Below are 17,789 nucleotides of genomic sequence, written 5' to 3'. Positions count from 1 at the left end.
GTAATAGGTGGCGACAGGTACTCTTTATGGAGGGATCAGGGGTCTAAAAGACCCCCAATCCCTCCTTTGCACTTCAAAGTATTCATATTGCTGAAAACGGCGATTCTGAATACTGTGTATTTTTTTAAACCGGCACCATTGGCAGCCCAGTAAACCGGAAGTGATGTCATGACGTTGCTTCCGTGTTTACATTGAAGAGACTGTATTGAAGCCATTCGCGGCCTCGTTCCAGTCGGCGGCTAGCCGCATCGGTTGTTATCCCTGGAAAGCCAATCGCCGGCTCTAAAAAATGCAGCTGCGGGCATCATCCTGGTATAACCCCCGAAAGCCGAGGACGCATATGTGCGTACGCTCGGCGGCAAGGGGTTAAACTTTAATGTGCTATTATTACGGGCTCTGGGTGAAGTTGTGTTGCCCATTTAGAAATGGCCAGCAGAGTAGTGTAAATTTGGATTTAAATTTTCGATTTAGTTTTAGTCATAATCTCTTGACTAAAATGTCTTTTTAGTTTTAGTCGTATTTTAGTCTTATGACAAAAATGTCATTTTAGTTTTTGGTCGTATTTTAGTCATCTGAATTGTTTGAGTCCTATTTTAGTTGACTAAAATAATGTTAATTTAGTTGACAAATATTTTAGTTGACAAAATAACCACTGAGTGGAACCTAAAAAAGGCTTTAAAGAATTACTACCATGTTTGATATACTCACAGGCAACCTTAAGGCTGGGTTCACACTAGTGCAAATTAAATGCAGGTTTCCCTGCATCCAATTTGCACAGCAGGAGATTGTAACCAGCTCTCTATGGAGCCGATTCACATATCTCCGCAGCGGCTCCGGTGTGATTTTCACAGGAGTCCTCTGCGTCTTTTGGTCCGTTTCAGGTTCGAATTCAGTCAAAAATTCGGGTTTAAATCGGACCTGAAAGGTAAATGAGGACACACCAGACTCCTGTGAGCCACTGTGTGCTCATGTGAACCCAGCTTTAGGCTGGGTTCAAACCTATGTGTTGTTTATTTATTTTTTGCAGCAACTCACTACATTCCATTTAACATGGTTTTCATATAAATCATGATCACATCTATGCTTTTTTAGCTGCATTTTTAAAAAGGGTCAGGGGATTTTTTAAAAGCATAACAGTGCGTTTTTGGTTTAATATACTTCAATGGAGAAGTTGCATCTAGTGTGTTTTTTTGCTGAAATTTTCGTTTTTTCATCCGCCCAACAACAAATTGGCCAAAAAAAAGCATAAAAAATGCAAACTGAAAATATGTGAAAAATGCGTATTGCACCGCAAACAGCACTGGAGAAAAAGATCAAAAGCATACTGCATAGGTGCGAAACAAGCTTTAAGCTCTACAATATTTAAACTACCGATTTCACACTTGAAATACTATTTTTTTTGTTACTGCACAAAACAAACTGGTTAAAAATCAGATGAATTGACAAGCTGGAAATAAATGATTCTCCTGAATGTATTCATGAGGATTTATCCAGCCAGCAGAAAATTATACTGTTCATGAATCAGGAGTGCCTTGAATCTTAAACAGATTTAATGACTGATTGCTCTGCAGATCAGATGGATCGATAGATAAATATTCGGGAGAATTTTAAAAAGTGGGGAATCTGCATTTGTCTTGATTCCATTACGCCTTGTCTTGGTAACAATAATGTTTATTTTTAATGTCTGGATTCCAGGGGCATATCTGGCACACAGATTGCAGCTTCATAATTGTGGTCATGCTGTCCGTTTTCATCCGATCTTCCAGCGGCGGGCGAGTCAGGTGCACTTACTTAATTTATAAGGCGCTTAACCGATTGCTTCCCTTGGGAGGCTCTCCCTTCCCCTGCTCTCCACGGGCATCAGCGGCTTCCGTTTCCTCCCTCCTCCTCGGCAGTCAATTGGGACTCTTGCCTTTTTGGCCAATTAGGACTCTTGCCTTTTCGGCCAATCGGAAAACAGGTCTTAGACCGGCTTCTGATTGGCCAGATTGAGGATCAGTGTTACAACAGTGAATATTAATTCGCTGTTGTAACACCTGGGTGGGCTCATGATGCAATGCTCTGCGCTCCGAGCCCACCTTATTTTGAAGCCTATTAGAGCTTATGGCTCTAAACGGGTGCTTAAAAAAAAAACATCCCCATCGCTGTAATTCAGGCACCCGGCATCCTGAAAGTAGCCAGACGCCTGAATTGGGGGTGGCCGCTATGACCATGGATAGATTTATGCTATGCATGAATCTATGCATTATTCATATAGGGGGTGGCGCCCAGGTGCCCCTAATAAACAGGCCATCACTGCATTCTTCCCATAGAGAACAGCGGTGATCCCTGCTAAGCTAGCGGAGTCCGCTGAGCAGGTCTGCCCCTTGTGAAAGGGGCCTTAGGACCCGTTTACACCTGAGCATACTGAATCGCATGATTCTGCCCGCGATTCCAGAATCGTGGCAAAACATGGGATGCGTTTTCGATGCCATTATTTCTTAATGGTACCCCAAATGTGGTACGACTTTGCCGCTATTGACGATCAACAAAACACAATAAAATTGCGTCAAAAATTGCAACGTCAAACACTCCTGGCTCTGTGCTAAGATTTGATACATGAGCTTTTTTGGAGCGCTTTGGAGCTGAGGGAGGCCCATTCAAATGAATGGTGCCGCTTCAAAAAATGTGCCATCTCCATAACCCTCAGTTATTCCGCTTCCGGCTTCTGGCATCAGCAGATGTGAACACAGCTAATTTTTTGCTGGAAAGCCTGAGATCGATTTTTTTTTCTTATATTTCCAGCATAGAGGAGAGATGTGGGGACTTATAGACCCTAGATCTCTCCGTAAAGAGGACCTGTCGTGTCCTATTCCTATTACAAGGGATGTTTACATTCCTTGAAATAGGAATAAAAGTGATAAAAAAAGAAAATAATTAAAGGGAAAGCGAAAAAATAAGAAGATTAACAATAAAAAATACACAGGTCGCGCCCGCATATGTAGACAGCATTCAAACCACACTGCGATCATTAGAGCTAGAGCAGTATTATATTTATAGTATAAGACCTCCTATGTACCTCTAAACTGGTAACCTGTAAAAATAATTAAAGCATTGCCTATGGAGATTTTTAAGTACTGTAGTATGGCGCCATTTTCCATGAGTGTGTGCGCAATTTTAAAGCATGACGTGTTTGGTATCTATTTACTTGCCATAACATCATCTTTTATATTTCACACAAAATTGGGTTCTCTATTGTGTTTTCTTGCATTAAAATTCATAAAAAGTGTATTCGTTCCAAAAAATTGCCATTTTACTCGCTGGGGTCTCTGCTAAATATATATATACATATTGTAACAAAACGTCCCGCACTCCGCTTCAGTGCTTCCGTCATATACCGCTTCCTATCAGTCTGGATATCCCTTCTCCCCCTGTATCTGCTGCTGGGAAGTGATCGCCACCTTCTCACCCTGAGCTTCCGGAACTGCCACAGGGGTGGGGCAGAGGTCTTGAACCCTCTGTCCGGTGACCAGTGCTTTAGCTGGGGAAGTTCCTTGCAACTTCACAGATGCTGCTGTTGGTGATGGGCAGAGCATAGTGAAGTGTGGCCCTGATACCAGCTGTTTTGCTGGAGGCTCATCAAGTTGTTGTTCCTCAGCAGAAAAGTATATCAAATTCCCTGTCTCTGCAACTGGTGTCTGGGGATAGAGGTTCACCATCTCCTGTCCGTGGAACCCAGAAGATGCCATCGGTGCTGGGCAGATTTAAGCAGTACTCTGCACTGCTGTCAGCACTTCATCTTTGGGGATGGCAATATCCAGATTTTCCACTGCCGATTCTCTGGCATACTGCTGGACAGGCACATTCCTCCATCCAAGATCATACCATGCAGAAACAGGATCATCATGGTCAGTCAGCACTTGCTGCATCCTCCATAAGACCTCTGTGTCCATAGCTGCGGGGGCAGGTTGGCAAAGCACACTGTTACTTTGCCACATTGCCGACTCTTCAGCCAGGATTTCAGTGTTGTCCACTGGTATTTTCTGATAGTCCCAGGCAAAGGGAGCCCAGCCCTGGCGCTGAGCAGAGTCTAGCAGCCGTCTGTAGGCGATCTCCAGCTCCCATTCCTGAACGGCCAGAAACTCCAAATCTTCCAGTGCACTTCCAAGATGTTCAGTAGCCCTTCATTGAAATCCATGATTTTGTCCAACCGCCACTCCAAATCACTCCTAAAGTTAGAGTCCCCTGTCAGCTTCACATACAACAGTCCCAGGCCGCCGTAGCTTAAGCAACAGCACCTGCAATCCATACTGCGACTAGTACCTTTCCTGGTTGGAGGGGAGAACTTTTCCCTGGTGTCGCAGCTCACAGGCTAGCGCTTCCTTCCAGAGTTTGCAGCGAATAGAATCAAACCATCCCAGCAGGACCCGCTCTTATACTGGTCCTCTGTGCTGTATCTGCTTCTCTCGCAACCTCCTTCCGAATTCCTCTTCCATGGCGGCTGGTATCTGTACCTCTCCTCTCCTCTCCTGCTATCCGAACCTTGGATCCAGGTAGAGGTTGGATGTCCCAGACTGCAGAAAGCATCCCACTGCTGCCACCGATGTAACGGAACGTCCCGCACTCCGCTTGAGTGCTTCCGTCATATACCGCTTCCTATCAGTCTGGATATAGATATCAGATATTCAAGCTGCTCTCAACACACAACGAGACAAGACTTGTTTGTGTGCTAAACATGGAGTGTTTAATAGAACCAAGAAGGCAACCTTATATACAGTTTAAAGAGGAGGTAACCAGAACATAAATTTACATGAGCTAATTAACTAATCATTTACCAAGACTAGGCGACTCAGACATGACCTCTCAAGGTAGACATCCTGTCTCTTCGCTCACCTGCTATACAATACACATTATCATACGTGTAAACACAGGACATCTACACACAATAGCAGGGTCAATTAGCACAGAGAACAGAATGAGTCACTGTTACAATTAACCCGTTTAGTTTAAAATCAACAACCAGTAAATAGTTCTTTACAGATATCCTGAAATATATTGTGGATAATAATTATATAATCCCATCTCAGGTAGTCCAAGATATCATTTCTCAGTCATCCTATGCCCCCAGGGGACATAGGATGATTTTAGACATAAGAGGGTCCGAGTCTGTCACACATATAATAAAAAAAAAATGTTTGGGGGTTTTGAGTAATTTTCAAGCAAAAAGTAAAAGAAGATTTGTACGTGTAGGAGAGAAATTTCAGAACTGACTTGAGTGGCAAGTGGTTAAAGTAAAGCACCTCTGCGTGCCATCTTTCAGGTTACCATGTCACGTTGACAATTCTATCCAGGTGACATCTGTACATGCTGCTCACGCTAGATTATTAAGGGCCTGTGTTGACAGGCTTTCGTTTACTTCAAATGGGTTTTACATTCCCATGTTCAGCTCATAAGTATGCAAAACTTGCATAAAGCTGGTTACATGCAGGTCAAATGTACCTGCCAATGAATTTTGCTGATCTGATAATGAGCATCTTAAACTGATGCCATCAACACAAGCCCAAAGCCCATCTGCACAAGCCATATACTGTATCAGTCTTTCAGTACATTGCATGAATTAGATCTTTAAACTGATATACAGATTGTAGACATTAATATAAAATAATGATACAAAGTGTCATATTGTATAGATGTCACTACTACTGTTATTTGTTTTCCTTCTCTATCAGGTTTACATGTTCATGATAAAATGGCATGATCTTACAGAAAAAGTTGTATACAGAAAATATACAGAAATGTATGAATTTCATGTGAGTATATTTTATTGTTCATATCTACATTTGCATATTTTTATTTTTCTTTATCTATCTATCTATCTATCTATCTATCTATCTATCTATCTATCTATCTATCTATCTATCTATCTATCTAGCTATCTATCTAGCTATCTATCTAGCTATCTATCTAGCTATCTATCTAGCTATCTATCTAGCTATCTATCTAGCTATCTATCTAGCTATCTATCTAGCTATCTATCTAGCTAGCTATCTATCTAGCTATCTATCTATCTAGCTATCTAGCTAGCTATCTAGCTAGCTATCTATCTGTCTATGAAACAAATACAGAGTTAAAACCCTTTTTACACTGGATGCGTTTTTCAGGAGCTTTAGCGTTAAAAATAGCGCCTGTAAACCGCCTGAAAAAAGCCTCAACTGCAATCCCAGTGTGAAAGCTGTAGCAGTGCTTTGCGGGCACTTTTAAACCTTTTCCGGATGCTAGCGGGGGTTAAAAGCACTTCGCTAGCAGGCGAAAAGCGATGCAAAAACGACGGTCAAGCGCCGCTAAAAATAGCGGCACTTTACCGCCGACGCCTGAGCGCTTTCAGTGTAAAAGCACTCTATCATGTAGGCTACCACCTGTTCACAGGTGTTTTGGGACTGTGCAAATCCACTGCATCACACCATGCTGCAGCCAGTAGAACTTAATAAAATGGAATTTTGTTTTATTTCAATAAAGTTTGCACAAAAAAAATAAGTGTGACTGTGTACGTACAGAGCATTGGCACCGCTGCTTTCACATTGCACACCATCGGCTGTGTTCTAACAGCCTGTTCTATAGCCTTCATGTTTCACTCAACACAGTGTACTTTAACAATGTAAAAATGACTACTGTATGACTTTTACGGGTGTTTATTAGCCTATGTATCAATAGTCATTACAATGGTTGTACAGAGATAAACTAGTAGGAGGAAGTAGAACACAGATGTGAACTCTTGCTACCCTGGACACAGCAAACATACAGTACATCTTTTGTTGTAAATGATACATGAATGATTGGATATACTGTAATGTTAAATCCCACGGTCACATTTTTTACTTCTGTATTGCGTTAAATCTGATAAAAGTATTTATAAAGTCAAACGAAAAAAAAGAGAAATGGCACTTTGTATGAGGCATGTCACTGAATGGATACCTTATTCATATTATTCATTGAATTGTTTATTAATTACAAATTGCATCATAAAACGTGTCAATCTGTGATACAGGACACAATTTACTATGATTCACTACACTTGTATGAGTATAAAGTGATTATACAAAATAAAATACAACATGGCTAGTAATAACGTTACATGAGCATATGGTCGCCTGGTCCTCACCTGGCTGCTGTTTCTGGTCTGGATAGGTTTTCTCACCTCGGTCCCAGGGGAGATCATCATCCCTGTCCCTTGCATTCCCTTGGACAGCATTTTACTCCTGATTGGCATGAGCAATGAAACGTGCGTCGAGTATACATCAAACTGATGCCCAGACAAGTTTGGCTCACCATGAGCAGTTGCTTATGTTTTTAAACTTTTATGAATGGATGAGTGTTTTTATGTAACTGTATTACTAACCATGTTGTATTTTATTTTGTATAATAACTGTATACTCATACAAGTGTATCATAGTAAATTGTGTCATATATCACAAATTTACACTTTTTATAATGTGATTTGTAATTAATAAACAATTTTAATGAATAATATGAACAAGGTATCCATTCAGTGACATGCCTCATACAAAGTTGCATTTGTCTCTCTTTTTGTTCAACATATATCAGGGATGGAGGCTTGCCACTGCTATAATAAGGTTGTGTCAGGTCGCATTATTATTAATTTATAAAGTCAATTTCGGAATCGCTTCAGTATAGCTGTGTACTGCATTTACAATGGGTAAATTAACCCCCTTCAACTCCTCTGTTTACAATACTTGGGCCAGATAAACATTTTTTCAGATATAGGCTTATTGATTTGGCAATAACTTTGTTGTATAAGCACAACAAAAGCTTAATTTTAGTCTTCAGACTGTTTTGCTGAATATTTCTTTTAAACCCTTATTAAAGAGGTTGTAAACCTCTGAAAACAAATTCACAAAAAAAATAACCTGCAAGACATGATGAAATACTTACCTTCAGGCCTCGTACACACGACCGAACATGTCCGCTGAAACTGTTCCACGGACCAGTTTCCGCGGACATGTCCGACCGTGTGTAGGGCCGACCGGACAGTTTTCCGGCCTAGCGGACAGGTTTCCAGCGGACAAAAGTTTCTTAGCATGCTAAGAAACATGTCCGCTGGAAGCCTGTCCGTCGGACATGTCCGATGGTTAGTACGACTCATCGGACATGTCCGCTAGGCCGAAATCCCTCGCATGCGTCAAAGTGATTCCACGCATGCGTGGAAGCATTGAACTTCCTGGGTCACGCACGTCACCGCGTCATCGTCGCCGCCACGTCACTGCGTATTCTGTCCGCGGGGAATTTGGTCTGATGGTGTGTACACACATCAGACCAAAATCCCCCAGCAGACATGTCCGATGAAAACGGTCCGCAGACCGTTTTCATCGGACATGTCTGGTCGTGTATACAAGGCCTAAAACAAAGCTGTTGCAGCGGTCCACGCACACTGCTGTCACAGCCAACATCTTTCCCAGGGGTTTTTCATATCTACATATGATATAGATCCTCCCCTATATCCACCCACAGCTGTATAAAAGTCTGACTGACCTTCCCCATTCTCTGTATAAAGCACAAAGATCAGAGGGAGGGTTCGTATGCTGCCATGTATTGGCATCAGGAAAGGAAAATTACGGTAAGTATTTGATACAATTTTCCATTTTCATGACGCCAACATGGCAGCATACATATGATACATAATGAGCTTTTGTGAGGGAGGGTTTAATGCTGAAAATGTAGTCTTTATTTGACATAGAAGCTTGGATAATTTTCCAAACTCTGCGGTAGTAAGAGCTGCTGGATCCACCCTTCAGTGTTTTAAGAGCGTATAATGTAATGACCAGCTAGTCGCTTAGCAGACTGTCTCCAGAGACACTCCTGCCCGTGCCATCCAAGAAGACATCGCCCTGGTTGAGTGAGCTCTAACCACCTCTGGAGGATAATTCCTGGCCGCTCTATTTGCCCGGTGAATAGTTTTTACTATCCCAGCTGAGATGGTTCTGGCCGAGGCCTCTTTCCCTTTAAATTTTCCGGCAGGTATGATGAAAAGTCTGTCAGAATGTCTGAATGTAGAAGTAGCCTGGAGATTTGAGGACTTTTGGAATGTCCAACTCATGCAGATCAGCATCTGATTCCGCTGAGAGGGCTGGAAGCACCCATTCATTGAAGAGATGAAATATCAATGCCACTTTTGGGACAAAGTGATCCAGTGGTCTCAGCATAACCCTGTCTGGGAAGAGCATGGAATAAGGTTTGGCTGCCCCCAATTCTTGGAGTTCTGATACCCTTGCCCCTGAAGTTATGGCTATTAGGAAAGCCGTTTTTAGGGTGCTATCCCAGTCTTCTGTATGAACACAAGGAGGGTTTGCTAGAAAATTGAGGACTAATGCCAGATCCCATTAACCCTCTTGGCGGTATTCCCGAGTCTGGCTCGGGGTAAGATTTTTATACCAAGAGCGGTATCCCCGAGCCAGACTCAGGCTCGCCTCTCTGCAGCCAGAGACAAAGTTACTTACCTTGTCCCTGGATCCAGCGATGCAGCCGCGCTGTGTGAGCGATCGGGTCCTCGCTCGATTCACACAGTGTCCCCCTGTGCCGCCGATCTCCTTTCCCTGCGACATTACGACACACGGGGGCGGAGAACGGCGCCAAATTCAAAAAAGTAAACAAACACATTACATACAGTATACTGTAATCTTATAGATTACAGTACTGTATGTAAAAAATACACACCCTTTTTGTCCCTAGTGGTCTGCCCAGTGCCCTACAAGTACTTTTATAAAATAAAAACTGTTCTTTCTGCCTTCAAACTGTAGATTGTCCATAGCAACCAAAAGTGTCCCTTTATGTCAAAAGTGGTTTTAGAGCAGCTAGAAAACAGCGATAATAAATTATAATAACTTGCAGAATTGAGCGATCGCGATTTGTGGGGAAATTCGTCATAAAAAAATAAAAGTAATGACAGCCACAATTCTGCAACTAAGTAAATTTCAGTGATTTTGAGTTGATTACATTATTGAATAATTTTTATTATAATTACATTATTATTTGTTATAATTATTTATATTTATTTATTATATTATATTTTATAATTGTGTTTTTCAAACTTGTTCATACCCAGGATGCCTACTAGACTCTTGTTTGGTCAGATTTAAGTGAGTTATTCCTAAGAATTACAGGCCTACAGTATAAAACGCCAAATTTCCTTGCAAAATAATGGTACCACTTTCAGCACCTAAAATCTGAAATAATCATACCGCCAGGGAGGTTAAGGGAACCTATTTCTCTTGGGAGGGCGTAGTCTAAGTTGGCATTGGTTGACCACTTTCTAAAGTTCTAGTAACCTCTGGAGAACATCATAACCCCTGACTTTCAATCTCCAGGCCGCTAAGGCCAGTCGTGATGGTTGCGAATGTAGGATATCTCCTTGCGACAGTAGATGAGGAGTCACCGGCAGAGTGATCGTGGGCACACGCTGAGATCCATTGCCAGAGAGAATCATGGTCTGCGAGGCCATTAGGGTAATTCTGCGATGACTGTCAACGATCTCCTCAGAAATGTTAGGATTAAAGAAATTGGAGGGAAGGCATATGCTATTTGCGCAACCCAAGGATGGGTCAAGGCCATGGGCGTCCGCTCCATAGGGCAAGGGGGGGCAATTGACCCCCCCTAGAAAATCGAGAAGGTGTTGAAGAGTCTTGCGGCAGTGGGCTGTCTGAAGGGGGGTATGTGCTGAAGGGGGAGTCCATCTGTGCTCAACGGGCGGTCTGTGCTTAAACGGGGTTCATCTGTGCTGAAGGGGGGGTCTGTGCTGAATGAAGGGGCCTGTGTGGAATGGGGGGGTCTGTGCAGAAGGGGGGGTCCATCTGTGCTGAATGGAGGGGTCTGTGCAGAATGGGGGGGTCTGTGCAGAATGGGGGGGAGTCTGTGCTGAAGGGGGGGTCCGTCTGTGCTGAATGGAGGGGTCTGTGCAGAATGGGGGGGGGTCTGTGCTGAAGGGGGGTCCATCTGTGCTGAATGGAGGGGTCTGTGCTGAAGGGGGGTCCATCTGTGCTGAAGGGGGGTCTGTACATTCTCTAGGCTATATTTATATGGGCATGGAGTGAAGCTGAATTATCTCAAGAGCTATTTCACACTGCCAGCTGGCCGCGTTAAATGTGACTGTGTATCGCCGCTCCCGAAGCGCCCCCCCCCCCCCTGAAAAAGTTTCAGTGGACACCCATGGTCAAGGCATCCGTCCCCTCTGCTAATGGATGAAGGTAGCGTCAGAGGAACCGGCCCACCTTGCAGTTGGTTGATGAGTCAAAAAGAGACAGTTCTGGACACCCCCACTCCTGGATGATCTGTTTGAACACTTTGGGGTGAGGGAACCATTCGTTGGGATCCTTGAATTGTCTGGATAGGTGCTCTGCTTCCAGGTTCTGACAACCTGAAAAGATGTATATGAGATATTGTTGTGCCAATGTCATCATCTGTTCCACCTCTTTCAAGAGGGATTGGCTGTGTGTCCCCCCTTGTCGCTGTATGTAGGACACGCCTGTTGAGTTGTCCAGACGGCGCAGGACTGGGCGACCCCTGTACGTGAGTCATGAATGCTGCTCGAAGTTCCAGAATATTGAAAACTAGGCCCTGAGTGGGATATTCCCCTCTGCCCTGGATCTTGAGTTGTTCGCAGGTGCTGCTGCGATGGCATCTGTGGTAACACTGATCCATGGCTGCGGCCCTAATGGACGATGCTGTTAAGCGTTTCTTGTTTCGTCTACCACCAGAGACTTTGGCGCATCTGGTTGGTGATCCTGATTGGCTGGGCTAAACTAACTCTCTTCCACTGCATCAGGAAGCCTTGTTGGAAAACTCTGAGTTTCCAGTGAGCCCAGGGGATCCTTGGGATACATGATGCCATCGTCCCGAGAAGACTCATGCACTGGAATGCTGACATCTCTGGTGCAGCCAATGCCTGTTGGAACTTCTCCCTGATTTTGGGGAGTTTCTGAAGTGGCAAACTGTGGCCGCCTGAGTAGTGAATTGGACCCCTAGGTAGACCATATTCTGTGTCTGGTAATGCCTGTCCCCCCAATGCAAATCTGAAGAACTGCTGGTATGACTGAAGGATCAGGATATGCTAGTAGGCATCCTGCAAGTGCACTGAAATCCTCCAGTCTCCTGGGGTTGAAAAACCTGGAATATGGTACGGAGAGACTCCATCTTGGGTCTCTCTATCCGGATAAATAGATCCAGCCTCTTGAGGTCTTTCTAGAGGCTGCTGTTTGAACAGCCAATAATGGCCTTGCTCCACTGTGGACTAAATCCAACTGCGTCCTGGGTGGAGGCAAAAGCCTTCCAAATCCCGGAACCTGTTTGGCCCTTCTCTGAATGGTTCCCTCCTGTGGCATCTGGACCTTTGATCTTGGGGCAGAAGACCTGATTTCTCTCCTGTAACGCTGTAGATGGCAGTCTCCAGTTATTGGCCAAACACAACCTTCCCATCAAAAGGCAGTTTACAGCAATTCTGCTTTGAGGATGGGTCAGCCGCCCAGGGTTTAAGCCACAATGATCTTTTGGCTGTGACTGAGCTGAGCATGGCTCTAGAGCAGTGGTCATCAACCTTGTCCTGCAGGGCCCACTAACAGGCCAGGTTTGCAAGATAACTGAAATACATCACAGCTTATATCATTTGCTCCTCAGTAATTGCAGTATTCTAGACTGCATCTCCCCAAGGTAATACATAAAACCTGGCCTGTTAGTGGGCCCTGCAGGACAGGGTTGATGACCACTGCTCTAGAGGACCATCAAATTAGGTCTTTAGCTGCCTCACCTACGAAGTGCACCAAGAGTTTTATTTCATCAAGAGTCTTGATGATTTTTTCATTTGGCAGCTGGTTTTTGATTGCATACTCCCAGTTCTGCTGCTGCTGTTTCACTCTGCAAGAGTAATAGTTCCAGAGCTTAATAAATGAGCAGAAGCTTTGCTGACTTTCATCATCCAATCATGTGCAAGCAAAAATGCTGTTTTATTTTTCTTGCATGTGATTGCAAATAGTATCCAAAGTGAAGCTTTACCTCATTTACTAAGCTCTGGAACAACTGCACTTGCCGAGTGCAACTGCACTTTTCAAAGTGCAGTCTTTTTGCCTTTAGTAAATCAGCCCCTATGCATCTTTTGAACACATTATTTAAAGGTATTGAAAAAAATATATCAGAAATAGTCAACGGATTATTCTGATCCAAGCGCTCAATGGTATAATGTAAAAGGTTTAACGCAGTGAAAAGCAGCTATTATAACAAAGAAGTACTAAAAAAAAACATGTATTACTAAGAAATATTAATAAAACACTAACAGCGCTAAAAAAAGCCTTTAAATATGGCTCATGAGTCAAACACCCATAATCTGCAGATATCAAATAGATTGAATACAATTGAGACTATGGGTATGAACTAAAGAAAGTCCTAAATAAGTGATTATCACTCAAAAGTTTCACAATCCCAAAAGTCCAATTTAAAGGTCAGTCCAAATTGACTCCTCAGATGCTCATTAACTCAATACTGGTGGAATTCTCAGGGTATAGGCACTGATCTCCTCAAATGCTGCAAGGATCTCTCTGCGATATTCCCCCTATAGTATTGTACTCACCAGATTGTAGAAATTCTGGGCATTGAATGAAACCTCTCAATACGACCAATCTCAGCACTCCTCCTCTGGTGTATGGTGATGGTGTTCATATGCTGTGAAGTATGTAGCTCAGCATTTTTTTATTTAAGTATTACACCCCTGCTACCCGCTCATGCTTACACAGTTAAAATAATAAAATGCTTGTCATATGGGCTGCTGCCTCTGCTCACTCAGAAATATGGCTTGAAACTTGTCACCACAGTATCCCCTCCGTGAGTCCCAGGTAGAAGCTCGCTGCCTCACAAGCTTGATTGTCCTGTAGCCACGCCCTGACACGTTTCGTGATAGGTTTCGAGAGATCTTTGTGAAGACGTGGACCTATCACGAAACACATCAGGGCGTGGCTACACGACAATCAAGCTTGTGAGGCAGCGAGCTTCTACCCGGGACTCACGGAGGGGATACTGTGGTGAAAAGTTTCAAGCCATATTTCTGAGTGAGCAGAGGCAGCAGCCCATATGACAAGCATTTTATTCTTTTAACTGTGTAAGCATGAGCGGGTAGCAGGGGTGTAATACTTAAATAAAAAATGTTTTTTACACTATGTGCAGTCTCCTTTTCTTCCCTGCATGTCTGCTGAGCTACATACTTCACAGCATATGAACACCATCACCATACACCAGAGGAGGAGTGCTGAGATTGGTCGTATATTGAGAGGTTTCATTCAATGCCCAGAATTTCTACAATCTGGTGAGTACAATACTATAGGGGGAATATCGCAGAGAGATCCTTGCAGCATTTGAGGAGATCAGTGCCTATACCCTGAGAATTCCACCAGTATTGAGTTAATGAGCATCTGAGGAGTCAATTTGGACTGACCTTTAAATTGGACTTTTGGGATTGTGAAACTTTTGAGTGATAATCACTTATTTAGGACTTTCTTTAGTTCATACCCATAGTCTCAATTTTATTCAATCTATTTGATATCTGCAGATTATGGGTGTTTGACTCATGAGCCATATTTAAAGGCTTTTTTTAGCGCTGTTAGTGTTTTATTAATATTTCTTAGTAATACATGGGTTTTTTTATTATTTAAAGGTAATCCTAAAAAAATTATGTACAGGCAAACGGATGTAAAATAAACATTATCTGTTTACATCAGTTTTTTGGCCACTTCTGTATCTATGTGGGAGTCATCTTCAAAATAGTCTATGTAATCTCCCAACTGAACAAGCTAAGCACACTACAGAACAAAGCTACTCAGGCATATGTGAAATTCCCATGGGTATGCGCTATAAAACCTCTAAAACACAAATAGCCCATGCTTCTGTATTTATCTGTTTTGTTCTGAGTGTCAGACAGGTGCATTGGTGATCGCCTGCTTTGTTTATTCAGTTTTTGCATTCTGTGTGATTTTTGCTTTTTTTTTGTTGAGAATTTACAGTTTTTATTGATAATAGTTTTTCTAGATAAAACAAAGAAAACACAAGACATTCTAATTAGCAAAGGACAAAAAGTGCCTGCATAGAAATTCTAAAACAATGACAATGATAGGGTGATTGAACCCCAAAACAGGGTACAAACTATATTCCAGTTCCAATAAAGGTAAAAAGGTGCAGTGGCTAAAATAAATCCCCTCTGCATTGGGGTATTCAACCAAATATCGAAAGGCACTATACTTAAACACAAAAGAAAAATAAGAGGGCAAGAGGGAGAGAGGAAACAAAAAAGGAAAAGGATATTAAAACGACGTTTCAGGCACAAATTGAACTCTTTTTAAAAAAGCCACCTCACCCCCCTCGTTTTTGTATATTTTTATTTTTCTTCATACCTTTTTGGTATATTATTTTTTTCTGAAATTCTATCTCATGACGCCGTGTCACTCCTGCATTTTTTTTATGCCCTCCCCCCCCCCCCCCATTGCCTTCTGGGACCTGTGTGTGTGTGTGTGTGTGTGTGTGTGTGTGTGTCCCAGAGTCGACGGGACCATTCAGAAAGCTCCCTGTGACTCACACATGTGCAGTAGAAGTTGAGTAGGCTCCACTTCCTGTTTCCTTTAGTAAGGATGTCGGCGCCTGCACCAGGAGTCGATGAACAGGTCGGCTTCGGGTGCCGACATCACGGGCTCCCTGGACAGGTAAGGCCTCATGTACACTGCTGCTGGTAAATGGGCATTAAGGAGCAGTTGGGCATTTTTTTTTCAACTGCTGCTGAACTTTCCTCTATGATATCTTATCAGTACATGTACACAGGGTCGTTTACAGTAGTTTCTAGGCAGTTGAGTTTAGAGGCTTTTTTTGGAACACAAAAAATGGGTTCAGAAGTTGAGTTTAGAGGCATTTCAAGCGCCAAATGCTTCTAAACGTGGTAACTCACTTTTAGTCGCATTTCGTTTACAGACGTTTTTAGTTTTTGGCCATTTAAAAAAAAAACGCGGCGTGTAAATGCGGCAAAACAGACGTCTTAAACGTGGGTTACTATCTTCTGTCAAGTTAAATCATTCAGGAAAGGTTGTAAAAACATCCCATGTACATTAAGCCCAAGTGTCCTTCTATTAAAAGTCAGCAGCTACAGTATTTGTAGCTGCTGACTTTAAATTTTTTTTCACTCAGACTGGAACTCCACTTTAATGTAGAATATCCACCTGTGTTGGAGCCCTACCCAAATCATACGTAAAAAATGTAATGATTGGGGAACATATACAGCTCGTACAATATTATACATAAAATTAAAAAGTGTGCAATTCAATTGTAAATAACTAAAGATTGTAATATTACACTATCCTAAATATTCTAGTATTCTGACATATCTGTATAATATTATAAATTAGTTCCTCTCTTTATCATTTTTTTTCTTTTTTTTTTAAAGTCTATCTCTTCTTGTTTGCTGTTTTTTACCGTTTTGGGTAGATAACATAGGGAAGGGTTAACACCCCTGTAATGTTTGTTTTGCTGTCTGTGCCCCAGTTCAGAAGATTTCACCTCACTTTTTGTCCCTGTGACAATTGGATTTTGAAAATTTTAGGTCGTTGTGGAAACAAGCCTCAGTGATAAAGCTTCAATGGAGACAACTTTTTTCCCTATGATAACTCTTAGGCCCCGTACACACGGACGGACAATCCGCTGAAAAAGGTCCGCCGGACCGTTTTCAGCGGACATGTCCGCCCGGAGATTTCTGTCTGATGGTTGTACACACCATCAGACAGAAATCCGCACGTAAACAATACGCGGGGCGTGGCCGCGACGAAGACGCTGCGACGTGGGTGGCCTTGAAGTTCAAAGCTTCCACGCATGCGTCGAATCAGTACGATGCATGCGAGGGATGGCGGTCGGTCGGACGTGTCCGGTGAGTCTGTACAGACGACCGAACACGTCCGACGGACAGGTTTCCAGCGGATAGATTTCTTAGCATGCTAAGAAATTTTGATCCGCTGGAAACTGTCTGATCCGCCGGACAATTGTCCGGTCGGGCCTACACAAGACCGGATCTGTCCTCTGGAACTGTCCGTCGGACAAATATCAGCGGACAGATCCGGTCGTGTGTACGGGGCCTTACAGTAGTGAATTTCCCTTTCCTAGGGGTAGATTTCCTCTCACTTCCTATTGTCTCCCTCTGTTTGTAATTATGAGTCATATGTCGAATGTTTGTAACTTGGAGATTGCCTGTACATGTTTCCTGCCATTGGCTTTAAGCTGACCCCATGTATTGCAACCCAATTATTGTTATAACAACAACTGTGAAGTGTCAGAGCTAAGAACGAGGGTGAGGTAAGTTTAATGAAGTAGGCCCTGGCCCCTACAATTACATAGTTGTTGGTGATTTTTAAAATCAGATACTAAAATGTATGGCCATCTATAGCCTGTGTCGGTTAAGACCAGAACATGCCAAGCTAAACCCAACACAGCACAGTGAAAACTCACTTTTTGAATTAACCATAAAGCTCACCTGAAGTAAAACATATTTTTGGTTTCGTCTTCAATACAGTGGTGGAAGTGTTAGAACCTTTTTTTTCTGTCAGTGTCCCTTTAGAGAGATATGTTTTCTGTATGTCTGATACCTGTTACCTCAACCATAAGTGAGAGGACCCCCCCAATAAGGACAAAGGGGCAAATTAAACTTGAATGGGGTTCTAATGCTCCTCCACTCTACTAAAAAAAGTGTAGACTTGCCCCCACTTTCTTTTCTGTCTGATACACATCAAACA

At 42.8% G+C, this 17,789-nt stretch overlaps 1 protein-coding gene across 1 annotated transcript in view; it reads left to right on the top strand.

The window, feature by feature from the left end:
- The window catches only part of NCF1 (neutrophil cytosolic factor 1), a 41,533-nt gene that overhangs the window by 8,738 nt on the left and 15,006 nt on the right, over window positions 1-17,789 (top strand). Inside the window, exon 2 of the mRNA XM_040336692.1 lies at window positions 5,709-5,789. Coding sequence (XP_040192626.1) covers window positions 5,709-5,789 — 81 coding nt within the window. The remainder of the gene's footprint in view (window positions 1-5,708; window positions 5,790-17,789) is intronic.

This window comes from Rana temporaria, chromosome 2, assembly GCF_905171775.1.
Source record: "Rana temporaria chromosome 2, aRanTem1.1, whole genome shotgun sequence".
Taxonomy (NCBI): Eukaryota; Metazoa; Chordata; class Amphibia; order Anura; family Ranidae; genus Rana; species Rana temporaria.
Note: the sequence above shows the minus strand (reverse complement) of the source record. Positions and strands in the feature narration are given on the sequence as shown.